Consider the following 13,606-nt stretch of genomic DNA (forward strand, 5'->3'; position numbering starts at 1 on the left):
CACTCCATTTATGGAGTACCTACTGTGTGTGTAACATTGTAATAAGAAACATATGTGGCTACTATGCTTTTCTACTCGTGGGCTAGACTGGTTATCATCTTAAGTCAGGAATGTAGGACATTTAAGCTCTCTGTCCACGAATGGTTCCACTACCACTTACTGGCAAAAAGCTCCACTCCTGAGTCTTGGGGTCATATTTCTCTACTACATCAATGGGAGACTGCTGGCTTCCAAAGCCGCCAACCACCAGAAGCACTTCATTGGCTCCTAAGGACAAAGAAAAAATACGTTATGTCATCATCTTTGGCTCGGTAACTACTCCCAGGGAAGAATAAGCATACATAGCTCTAGGTTATCTTGTTTTAAGTAAGCAAAAGCAGCAATCAGGGTTGCTTAGTGGGAAACTATTTCTTCTTAAGAGTCTAGCTCTTGAGAACCTGAATTTCTGCAATGAAAGTTTCTGGACATTAAAACTACAGAAGGTGAACCGGAATATTCCACTACATCATTTCAAAATAGCTAGATGATTCTGGCTAACATTGTAACTGGAGTCCTAAATATAGTTGGGAGGCTCCTTTCCTGCTCTCCTCAGCCTGGAAAACCCAAATTGGAAATTTCTTTCTAATGAAGAAAAAAACATTTTCTTAACCTTGTCACAAAAATGGTGAGGGTTAAGGCTTAGAAACCAAGTGATAAGATTTTATTTGTAATTGGTACTGGGTATTGAACCCAAGGGCACTTAATCACTGAGCCATGTATCCTGTCCTTTTTTTTATTTTTATTTTTAGGCAGGGTCTCGTTAAATTGCTTAGGGCCTTGAACTTGCAATCCTCCTGCCTTAGTCTCTGGGATTACAGACAGGAGTCCCTGCGCCTGGCAAGATTTAAGAAATCTCTTTTCACGAACATTTATTTTTCTGGGATTACAGACAGGAGTCCCTGCGCCTGGCAAGATTTAAGAAATCTCTTTTCACGAACATTTATTTTTCCAACTTGGCTAACTATATGATCACATTCTCTGTCAATTCATCAAAACTGTGAGGTTACCAAAGATGAAGCTTTTAAAGGAAAGTCATTCCTTCTATTTTCCCAAAGAAGCTATTCTGACAGCCTTTATTTCCTCCCCTCTCCCCTAAGGTCTTATTCTGATAAAAGATTTCCTACCTTGGCTCTTTTCAAAGGGCAAAGTCTATGAGAATTCATGGAGAGAACAGTTGGTGGAGCTTTGGACAATTCAATCACTAGGAAGGCATTTAGGAGACCAAGCAGATCTTATAAGTAACCTGGACTTGAAAGAGCAAATGTAGCACACTTTGAAGCTGACAAGAAAGACAGATGAAGTTATGGATTTGATAATTATCATCAATGGCTGCTACAGTAATTAGGTGAAAAGCTAATATATTATCACTGGACACTGTGTGCTTCCTGATGTGATTGATGAATAGGAAAACAAACAAACAAAAAAACACTACAACCTGTGAAGTAATTTTTCCAAGACACTGAGCCTAAATCTTATCAAGCCTCCAGTATAATCATCAGTCTATACAAAATACAGGAGAAAGAAGAACATGTTAAATAATTTTATAAGGATGTAATCAACAAAATACAGAATAAGGGAAATTTCACAGGTCAAACAGCCTGGTTTTGTCAACAAACAAAGGAAAAACCAAAGCAGGAGGGGAAAAAAAAATCTATGGTTTAAAGACCTAAAGAGACATAGGACACCATTGCACTGTATGGACTTTATCTGATCCTGATTTGAACAATTTCAGTGTTCAAAAACAGGCAACAGGTGGTCATGGTGGTGGCACACCTCTAATCCAAGCTATTCAGGAAGCTGAGGCAGAAGGATCACAAGTTGGAGGCCAAGCTCAATGTCAGCCTCAACAATGTAGGCAGGCCCTAAATAATTTAGCGAGAACCTATCTCAAAATAAAAACCAAAAAGGGCTAGGGACATAGTCCAATGGTAAAATGCCCCTGGGTTGAATCCACAACACCAAAACAAAACAAAACAAAAAAAACAAAAAAACAAAACAAACAAACAAACCCCAAAACCCTTAAAACAACTATTGATTATGGGGAAAAAAATTAAAAACATATACTTGATATCTAATGATAATAAGGAACCGTATGTGTTTTTTAGACTGATAATTTGGATGTGTTTTTTTAAAAAAGGTTCCTCATCTTTTCAGGATACATGCTGAAGCATATATTATCATAGAATTATATCCTGTTTGGAATTTGCTTTAAAATAGTTAGGCCATGAGTTGTTAATTGTTGAAACTGGGTGATGGGTATGGGAAATCATTATATCCTCCTGATATTTTTTTAATAAATGTTTATAAAATTTTTCTTACCACACACTCATATATCGGTACATGAATCCCAGAATTAACCTCATATTTTAAGAGGGCACCTGTCTTGTGTACTTGCCAAATAAAGCAGACTCTTCCCCAAAGTGAGTCAATAAGTAGGTTTTAGTAGGCAGCTCCTTAGAAAAACAAAGCATTTGAATGCAGGTTCCTTTAATATTAAGCTACTTTTATGTGCCTAAAATTTCCTCAAGCTGGAAGAAGCCAGAACCATAAGTTCTTTGTGTCTTCCATGGCTTGGCTACATTGCTGAGGCTGACATTGAGCTTGGCCTCCAAATTCCATGGCAGCACTATCTCCCCTACCTATCTGCCTTTTTAAAAAAATATTTATTTAGTTTTAGCTGGACACAATATCTTTATTTTATATTTATGTGGTGCTGAGAATCGAACCCACCTCTTCCCTTCCTGATCTGAACAGAGAATGTGAGAGTGATTGTTCTAACTAAACACATTTCCTCTTGTAGATGAATGTTACACTAGGTGAAGATATCTGTAGGTAGAAGGGAATGAAGATAGCTACAACAACTGAGAAGTACTTCCTGCACTTGGCAAATTTTAATTCCACTGATTTAAAAAAGATTAATGCTCTCATTAAAAAGATTTTTAAAAACTATTTTTCTATTCCACTGATTTTTCAACTGTTATTTTGTTGCTTTATGTAATTCCTAGATTAAAAAAAAACTGTCTTGATATGATTTTATTGAGGAAGCTTTTGAAAGATGAGGCACAGAAGCAGATAAGAAATGGATTGTTACAAAACCCAAAGAACTAACAGTACTTCAGTTAATTGAAGGTTTCTCAGTAAACAATATTTCTACAGCAGAACTTGGAAGAAGTGTCAGTGTGAGTCACTTGGGGAATTTATGGTTCCAGGGGACTGGGCCCCAGGGTCATTAATCCCAAACATCTTTGTTATGAAAGACTTCATCCTGTGTTTTGAGAGACTAGTAATAAAGTAATTTCTTTCTTCTTTCTTTTATTTTCCTGAAGTACTGGGGATTGAAACCAGGGGCGCTCTACCACTGAGTTATATTCCCAGTCCTTTTCATTTTATTTTTGAGACATTCTTACTAAATTACCAAGGCTGGCCTGCAACTTGTGATCCTCCTGCTTCATCTTCCTGAGTCACTGGGATACTGGCATGAATCACCCCTCCTAAGTTATCTTTAAGAAAAAGCAACTCAAGCACTAATATAGTCATCCTCCCCTTTCACATAATTAATATGTGAATTAATGCTCTCATTAAAAAGATTAATGCTCTCATTAAAAAGATTTTTAAAAACTATTTTTCTAATTATTAATACAGTATAATACATTTTCACTAAAAACTTGGAAAACAAACATTATGCTTGTTTCATATGATGAAATACTATTTTATATTATGAAAAATTTACCCATAATTCCACAGTACAAAGACATATCAAAATGTAACATTATTTCCTTCCAGATGTGTTTCTACATATTTATAAAACAGAAATGGGACCATATATATTTATTCTGCAGTTTTTATTTCACTTTCCAAAGATATTAACAAAATATTTCAATACATGGTTATAATATTCTTAGGCATTTCAGGGGTTATAATCACATATAAATATCCTTGGAAATGAAACTTTTCCTGGTTATATTTTGTTTTGTGTTTTGGTGCTACGGATTGAATCTAGGGCTACACGCATGCTAAGCACACAATCTACCACCAAGCTGTATCTCCCAGGTACTGACAACTTTCTTAATAAAGAAACTGAAGGATTGCTGGAGTGAAAAATGTGAACTGGAAAAAGACTTCTGATAGAAAAGGACTTTTTGAGACTATACCAATTTATTCTCCCACCAACACTATTAAAAGGCCAACTCATTCAATGCTTTGTAGCACTGAATATTGTTTTTTAATAGCTAATATTCTGGTAGGAAAGTAACTGTTTTCATTATTATTTTATTACTAATAAAGACTATTATTAATTAGGTTTAACTTTCTTCCTTTATATTTACTAGTCAATTATATTTGTCCTTTTCTGAACTGTATAGTCAAGTCTTTAAATGGTTTTAACCCTTTACTGTGGTAGTGCCAAACTTATTTTCCTAATTTGCTTTAAAATTTGTATATGAGTTTTTATTTAGTCCAATATGCTTTCCTTTGTTACTTGCTTTTTGCCTAGAAAGTCTCCTCTGGAAGGACTCCTAAGGGTTAAATATCATTGGATCCTAAGTTGGGGACCAATACACAAAACAATTTGACTAATGTGTAAAACAAATGTAAAAGAGTCAACTGGAAGGAAGCTTATTGTTTTTTGCCAATAAATGTATTTTTTTGGTTTTGTTTTTGTATTTTTATGGATTGCAGAGGTGCTTTATTACCAAGCTATAAATCCAGCCCTTTTTATTGAGACAGGGTCTTGCTGAGTTGATCAGAGTCTTACCAAGACACTGAGGCTGGCCTCAATCTTGTGATCCTCCTGTCCTCCTGACTTGCTAGGATTACAGGCATGCACCACTTGATGGCCCTCTCCCCTTGTGGTCCCTTTCTTCTCTTCTACTGATCTCCCTTTGCTTTTTGTGAACACCTCAAAGGTAAATATTTATTTATTTATTTTTTAATGAGAGAAGTGTGCCTAGGATATCTGACAAGAACAATGTGGAGAAAAAACCCACATCACTAAAACTGAGGCATCCTGGTAGTGACGTGTTCTTTATTTTAGGGACAGGGGAGAAGTGTGTTTCAAAATATTAGCCAGTATAGTTGTATTATAATCTAGTCAATCATTCATTCCCCTTCAGATGGAATTAGGCTGTATTCCTTTTTTTCTGGCAACATTATCAGTTTATGGTAAGCATTCTTATGTATATTTTTACATACTAGTATTTATTTGTACAGCATAGATTCCTAGAAGTGGGGCATTTTATTTATAAATTATAGAAGTATACATTTTATTTTGGGTTTTACATATTTTAAACTCAAATAATTACTTTGTTTAATATTAATTTCTAGACCTTCTAGTGAAGTATATTTTTATTTTTATTTTTTGCTGTACCTGGGATTGAACCCAGGGGTGCTCTATCACTGAACTACATTCCCAAGCCTTTTTACCTTTTGAGATAACTGGGATTAGAGGTAGGTGTCACCATGCCTGGTATGAAGTGTATTTTTATTTTATTTTATTTTTTTAATATTTATTTTTCAGTTTTCGGTGGACACAACATCTTTGTTTGTATGTGGTGCTGAGGATCGAACCCGGGCTGCATGCATGTCAGGTGAGTGCGCTACCGCTTGAGCCACATCCCCAGCCCTGAAATGTATTTTTAAATGTTAAAGGTCACTTTTATTTTCTCTTCTGTATGCTATTATACAGCAATTTTGCTGATCTCCTATTATTATTTTTTCTTGTTGATTTATGTGGGTTGTTTTCATATTAAAAATATTAACCATATAGAATATGTATTTTTCCAGTTCATCTCTTTGTTTTGCCATCAATTTAAAAATATATATATAACTGATATAGTTAAGTAACCTTGTGAGAATCTGTTTTTCTATCTTGGCTAGAAAGGTTCCTACTCATTAGAATTGTTGTTTAATGGGTACAGAGTTTCAGTTTTGCCAAGTAAAAAGAGATCAGATGATTGATTGGTTATACAAAAATGTGAATGTGTTTAATACTATTCATTTGTATATTTAAAAATAGTCATAATGGCCAGGTACAGTGATATACACTTCTAATCCCAGTGGCTCAGGAGGCTGAAGCAGAAGGACTGCAAGTTGAGGCCAGCCTCAGCAATTTAGCAACACCTAAGCAACTTAGTGAGATCATGTTTCCAAGTAAAAAATAAAAAGGGCTGGGGACATGGCTCAATAACTAAGCACCCCTGGGTTCAATCTCTGGTACAAAAAAAAAAAAAAAAAAAAAAAGTTATAATGGCAAAATTTACATTACATTTATTTTACAATTTAAAAAGATAAGGCTTTCCATTCAGAAGTTAAACAAATATTTCTCTATACCTTCTAATATTTTTATAATTTTACATATGTGGTTCTTGTGTTAACATATATTTCTGTATATATTATATGACATACAGATCACATTTTGTCATTCTGCAGGAATTATCAGAACAGTACCATCTATAATGCCTTATCTGAGAGTTCCCTTTTTTAAAAACAATATCTTTGGGTGGTGGGATTATGGATTTATGGATTTTTTTTTTTTTAAAGAGAGAGTGAGAGAGAGAGGGGGACAGAGAGAGAGAATTTTAACATTTATTTATTTTTTCTTAGTTCTCGGCGGACACAACATCTTTGTTGGTATGTGGTGCTGCTGAGGATCGAACCCGGGCCGCACGCATGCTAGGCGAGCGCGCTACCGCTTGAGCTACATCCCCAGCCCTATGGATGATTTTTTTAAAAAATAATTTTAGTTTTCAATGGACCTTTAATTAATTAATTAATTAATTATTTTTTTTAAGGGGGGGAGAGACAGAGAGAGAGAGAAAGAGAAAGAAATTTTTAATGTTTATTTTTTAGTTTTCGGTGGACACAACATCTTTGTTTGTATGTGGTGCTGAGGATGGAACCTGGGCTGCATGCATGCCAGGTGAGCTCGCTACCGCTTGAGCCACATCCCCAGCCCCTAATTAATTAATTTTAAAATTTATTTTGGGAACAGGAATTGAACTCAGGGGCACCTCAACCACTGAGGCAAATCCCCAGCCCTAGATGATTTTTATTTTATGCTTCTCTATATTTTTAAAATTTTTACTTAGGACATGGCTTGGTGGTAAAGCATTTGCTTATAATGCACAAACCCCTAGATTTGATCTTTAGCACCACCAAATAAATAAATAAAATTTATACCTTGAAAATATGGTACTTATGATATTAAAAAAGAGAGAAATAAAACACTATTCCCCTTAAACCTATGAGTGACCAGTTTAATTATCAATTATGTTCCTAGCATGCATGATTCCATAGCAAGATAAGAAAAAGGAAACAATAAAAATACCACTTCAATATATATAGAGTAATTCATAATTTATAAAATACTGTTACACATTACAGTTAGTGTCTTGGGACAGTGAACTAGAGACAATAGGAAATGGGAAGAGAAGAACTATCTTCACACTTACTCTGTGCCAGCTCTGGTAGGAATCTTACTTGTATTGTCTCAATTAATCCTAGTGACCCAGTGGGATAAGAAACCAACCCTCATTTTAGAGGCAGAAGGATAGGCTCAGATAAACTGTTATCATGTCCAACCAAGACAGCAACTGGTGGGGCTGGGATTTGAAACCTAGGTTTGTTTACTAAAATAATAGATAACAAGAACTATGCTAGGCCTTCACAAATTACTTCCTTTGAAATAGCTTTAGAGGTAGGTGCTATGATGATTCCTATTTTACAAGTGAGGCAATTAAAGCACAGAGAAGTTGTTTCCTACCCAAGTTAATGTATCTAGTAAGTGGTGAACTGTGGATACCCACAAGTCTGGCTCCAGGGTTGGGCTCTTGTGCATGTCACTGCTAATGTTCCTGTATTTTCTACTATATTGGGTTACTTTTCCTTCCTTTTTTCATTCTAGAATGGAAAAAAGGACCATGCTAAGGACAAGGGGAGAAGTGGGAGAGAGTATTACCACTTACCACATGACATCCAAAATAAGTCTCTCACAGAAACCAAAAATACTCCAAGAAAATTGTAACATATTACATAACACTTGACAATATATAAAGTACTTTTAAACATTATCTCATTTAATTTCCAAATAGTTATGTGAAATACATAGGAAAGATATTCTTGCTTCCTAGGAAAGGAAGCTTAGAATGCAGTGACTTGCCTAAGATGACAGAATAAAAGATTAAGAGCAGGTCTGAAACAAAGTCTTTGTACTGCTTACAGAATGTCTTTTCAATTGTATTATGCCACCTGAAAGAGGTAATTGAGAGATATCACCTAATTCAGTCAAGATGCCAGCTTACCTAGACGAGCTCTTGTCCTGGGTCCCTGCATCTGACTCCGAAGTTCAGGCCTCAGATGAAACTTCTTTGCTTCATCAACTAGATCCCTGCACTGTAAACTACAGCGAATGAAAGGCTGAAATACAGCAGAGAGCACAGTGAGCCACATAGACCATTTCTAATACTGCAAGAGTAAAATTTTGCATACAACGAATGAATTTAATACAGAAAACCAGTTTCAAAGGTTTGTGATTTCAGAAGGATTGCTGCTAGTAACTATGCCATGGGTTTCCAGAAACAATTTAAAAAATTTATTTATTTAGAAGAGATAATTTATTACATGGATCAAAAATCAAATGAGAGGGAGCTGGGGTTATTATCTCAGTGGTAGAGTATATGCTTGGCATGCTCAAGGCCCCGTGCTCAATCTCCAACACCCACACACCCAAGCAAAGGATACAAAAAGATATATTGAGAATACATATATATATTCCCCACTAACGTTGGCACTTATGAGGAATTGCTTTTATTAGTTTGTATATCATTCTAGAGATTATACAAATACTATTAATTAATATTACTAATTTTTTTTAAAGAGAGAGGGAGGTAGAGAGAGAGAGAAAATTTTAATATTTATTATTTAGTTATCGGCGGGTACAGCATCTTTGTTTGTATGTGGTGCTGAGGATCAAACCCGGGCCGCACGCATGCTAGGCGAGCGCGCTACCACTTGAGCCACATCCCCAGCCCAATAGTACTAATTAATTCTTAATTAGTAAGAATTTAAGGAAAAAGCAAAAGGCTTCTGTCATTTTCTGGGATGAGAGGGAGGAAATACATCTTGTCTGAAATAATTTCCCCAGGGTTCACATGGGCACTGTCACAATGCCCAGGTCTATTTCCAAGGAGCTCTGTACTGTCATTTGACTCTCAGATTCGCTATGCTCCTCCATTCTACTCTGGTTCAGAGGATTGCCCTGTATGAACTATGTCAATAAGGTTCCATAACCCCTGGCTTCTGGTTGGAATTGGCCCAACCAAAGGTTAAAGTTTCTCTTAAGAGAGCGAGTCTCTCCATGATTCTCTTTCCTTTCATGTTCTCATAACCACTCCTTTACTTTGGCCTTTCAGGATTAAAGGTTGTTAACATCTTGGCCGTACAAAAGCCCTGTTATTTCATTTTCTTTTGTTGTTTCTCTACACCAACACCTTTGTAAACAGCTCCTCTATAAACCTTCCTTAAACTGTACTATTTTGAGCACACCATCTGTTTCCTATGGGGACCCTGACTGATACAAGCTCTAATTACATAGCACATCTATTAACCTGGTCCAAGAAGGTTTTAATATGAATTGGAAAGGGAAACAAATAATAATAGCAAAGACACAGTTCTTTTCTTTTAGGGAATATCATGCTCCAAACATTCTTTATTTTATATACTAGTTTTTATGGATCAAACCCAGTGCTTCACATGTGCTAGGCAAGCGCTCTACCATTGAGATACAACCTGCAAAAAAAACAGTTCTAAAAGCGTTTATTTACTTAACACAACCACCTCTGAGGTGGATAACATTATTCTGTTTGTTTTGTTTTGTTTTTGTGGTTCTGGTGATTGAACCCAGGGCTTTGCGCATATGAGTGAGTACTCTACCAACTGAGCTATATTCCCAGTCCCCCGTTATTCTGTTTTACAGACAAGAAAGCTCAGGTACAAATATACTAAGTAATCTGTCTAAAGCTCATATAGTAAGTGTTGGATTTGGGATTTTAGCCCTGATTCTGGCTCCAGAGTCAATGCACTATCTATAATAGATAGGTGAAGAACTGGACACAAGGGACCAGGTACAGTGGTACACACCTGTAATCCCAGCTACTGAGGAGGCTGAGGCAGGAGGATTGCAAATTTGAGGCCAGACTGGGCAATTTAGCAAGACCCTGTCTCAAAAAATACAAGGGCTGCTGGGTATGGTGGCAGATACCTGCAATCCCAGTGGCTTGAGAGGCTGAGATAGAAGAATCACAAGTTTAAGGTCAGCCTCAGCAACTCAGTGAGGCCCTAACCAACTTAGAGAGAGCCTGTCTCAAAATAAAAAATAAAAAAGGGCTTGGGATGTGGCTCAGTGGTTAAGCATCCCTGGGTTCAATACCTAGCACCAAAATAAATAAATAAATAAATAAATGGGCTGGGCATGTACTCAGTAGTAGGGTACCTGGGAGGAAAAAAGAACAAAAAAAAAAAAAAAAAAAAAAAAAAAAAAAAAAGAAGAATTGGATGCAAAGCATATGTGCAAGGTTTTAAGAAAGAAAATGTTTTTGTATTTAACTTCCACACTGACTCAGGGCTGTGTCCACAGAAGGAACTCATTTGCTAACCTGGACCTATATGTTATAAATCAGTGTTCTCTCATGGTATGGTTAAGGTAATAGGTGGTATGTATTATAAAACTTTTAAAAACATACTACAAAAATCTTAAGTTGAGGAAACACTTCTGTAAGTAAACTCAACATTTAAACAAGGTTGATAGTAAAATGCATCAGTTGGGCACAGTGGTACACACCTGTAATCCCAGTGACTTGGGAGGCTGAGGCAGGAGGATCAAAAGTTCAAAGCCAGCCTCAGCAACTTAGTGAGGACTTAAGCAACAGTGAAATCCTGTCTCAAAATAAAAAATTTAAAAAAAGGCCAGGGATGTAGCTCAGTGGTAAAGCATCACTGGGTTCAACCCCCAGTTCCAAAAAGAGAAGAAGAAGAAAAAAAATAAAATAAAGTATATTAAACTACATTCACGCTGGCTTCACTAGAGGGCAAAAATAAAGAAGCTTGCTAAGCAAAGCATATCTGCTCTTCTTTTTAGGGTAATCTATAACAATTTGTGTGCAATAGGGAAGGGAATAAAGTATATCATCTGATGTTGCTTAAGTAAAACCCTTAGAGGTATGTAAACAAACACACACACACAAAATTAAATTAAACCACAGATTTTGACTAGTGTCAGGAGTCTGACTTCTACTTTTCTTAGAAATGTGCCTGATGATCCAGCACTATCCTCTCTGGCATTCCTGGAGAGGCAAACCAAGAGACTCCAAGCACACTAAAATGACCAGTTTTAAGGACACAGTAAATATTAAACTATAGGAGCTAGTCAAGGGTTTGGATTCAGAGAGTCTTGCATGACTTACCTCAGCATCTATTACATCTGTAATGTACCTGGGCGTCAGTAGGGGCATCCGCACATATTGTAGCAGGTCAGGCAAAGATTCTTCTCGCTCTTTCTTGGCATGCTTCACCCAATTGATGACAGCCTCAAAGACCGGCTCTTCAGAATCTACCTGTAAATGTACAATTACACATCATGAATTTTTTGCTTTTATGATTAGCTCATAATCTCAAAAAGTGTAACGATGTTTACTTGGTCCTTTCTGCTCTCTGCTGCTCAACACCATTACTTCCCATCTTCCAGAAATAGGTAATAAACATTCTTTTGGAAACAATCTTTTTAGACAAAGATTTTACACTGTCAACTTTGATTAAACAACAACAACAACAACAGAGATTAAGATAGTACCCAATTAATAATAGGTCACTTGTTGCCCATTTCTGAATTTTTGCCTGGTTATTTCTGCAACCTTAGGGAAAGTGGGTAGGAGAATCTGTGGTCCAAATCAAAAGCTCTTGAAGTAACTTTTATTCATAATTCTGGTCTAAATATTCTGGGTTTATCTTCCAAATCATCACACAAGCTCTGAAGCAGAAGCTTCTATTGTCATCATTTGGAATGCTACAGTTTTCAAAGCACTGTCACTTAGCATTTAAGCAACTATTAAGTATTAGGCACTGTGTTATTTGAGATGTTATATATAATTAATTATTTGGGGAACTTAGGTCTAGGCTTGTATATAACAAACTGGATAAGATAAGACCTCCTAAAAAGCCTTATGTTATACCACCAGGACACTAAGTATAACAACACCTAGGACTTCCCAAAGACAGACACCAAAGAATAGGTCCCTGTGTCCTTACCACCAGGCACTAGGGTATGTTCTGAGAGATACCTTTTAGAGTATCACTGGGACTAGATTAAAACAAAACAAAACAAAAAACTACCCTGTGAGCTTTTTTTTCAAGAACTATGGAAGTGCAGAAAGTGTTTCAGAAAGTTCATTCTGGAAGTGCAGAAAGTGTTTCAGAAAGTTCATTCATTTGATGGATTTATTGAAACCCAACTAAGTGCCAGACATTGTCCTGAAACTATGTAGCAGTGAATAAATCAGATATGATACTTCCTCTTAAGTGGAGAGGCAACTGTTAAATGGAAAACTGAACAATCTGTTAATACGTACTCTATAGGAAAGTACTAGTGATGAGAGAGAATAGCATGTGATTTCCTAATTTACATTAATGGGTCAAGGAAGGCCTCTCTGGAGAAGCAGTACATTTCAATCTGATGGATGAGTAGCACATAGCCAGGGAGAAGGAGAGTACTCTAAGGAAGATAGAAGAGCACATTCAAAAGTACTTGTTCAGCTGCACTGTCCAATATGGTAGCTACTAGCCACTCATGGGTATTACATTTAAATTAACTAAAATTAAATAAAAACTTTAGCTTCTAGTTGCACTGATCACATTTCAAATACCTAACAACAATGTGTGGCTAGTGGCTATTAAACAAGACAGAACAGATCATTTCCACTTTTACAGAATATGCTGTTGAACAGCATTCTCCTAGAGAAAAAAAGAACTGGCAGCTTGAGGAAATGATAGAAGGCCAGTGTAGTAGAATGAATGAAGAAATGGAAAAAATGATAATAATAATCCCAGCAGCTCAGAAGGCTGAGACAGGAGGATTGTGAGCTCAAAGCCAGCCTCAGCAATGTGAAGCACTAAGTAAGACCCTGTCTCTAAATAAAATACAAAAAATAGGGCTAGGGATATGGCTCAGTGCTGGAGTGCCCCTGAGTTCAATCTCTAGAACCCAAAAAAAAAAACAAAAAACAAAAAACAAAAAACAGATTATGATGGAGAGGTAAATAAGGGCAAGATCCCAGGACATAAGACGACTGGATTTTACTTTAACAGAAACTGGGAATTATTAGAAGGTTTCAAGCAATCTAGAAATATGAGAATTTTGGTGTTTTATACCTGGGGCCAGGCATAGTGGTACACCACTCCTAACAACTAAGGGGGCTGAGGCAGGAGGATAGCAAGTTCAAAGCCAGCCTCAACAACTTAATGAGGTCCTAAGCAACTCAGTGAGACCCTGTCTCTAAATAAAATACAAAAAAAAGCTGGG

General features: G+C 36.4%; 1 protein-coding gene across 2 annotated transcripts in view; it reads right to left on the reverse strand.

Annotated features, from left to right (window-relative positions):
* Klhl12 (kelch like family member 12) overlaps positions 1-13,606 on the reverse strand; it is a 31,769-nt gene that overhangs the window by 5,362 nt on the left and 12,801 nt on the right. For both annotated transcript variants that reach the window (XM_040278381.2, XM_078022604.1), the window contains 3 exons: positions 11,496-11,645; positions 8,337-8,451; positions 161-267 (listed from right to left, as the gene is read on the reverse strand). In XM_040278381.2, the coding sequence (XP_040134315.1) occupies positions 161-267; positions 8,337-8,451; positions 11,496-11,645 (372 nt within the window). The remainder of the gene's footprint in view (positions 1-160; positions 268-8,336; positions 8,452-11,495; positions 11,646-13,606) is intronic.

This window comes from Ictidomys tridecemlineatus, chromosome 10 (genome assembly GCF_052094955.1).
Source record: "Ictidomys tridecemlineatus isolate mIctTri1 chromosome 10, mIctTri1.hap1, whole genome shotgun sequence".
Taxonomy (NCBI): Eukaryota; Metazoa; Chordata; class Mammalia; order Rodentia; family Sciuridae; genus Ictidomys; species Ictidomys tridecemlineatus.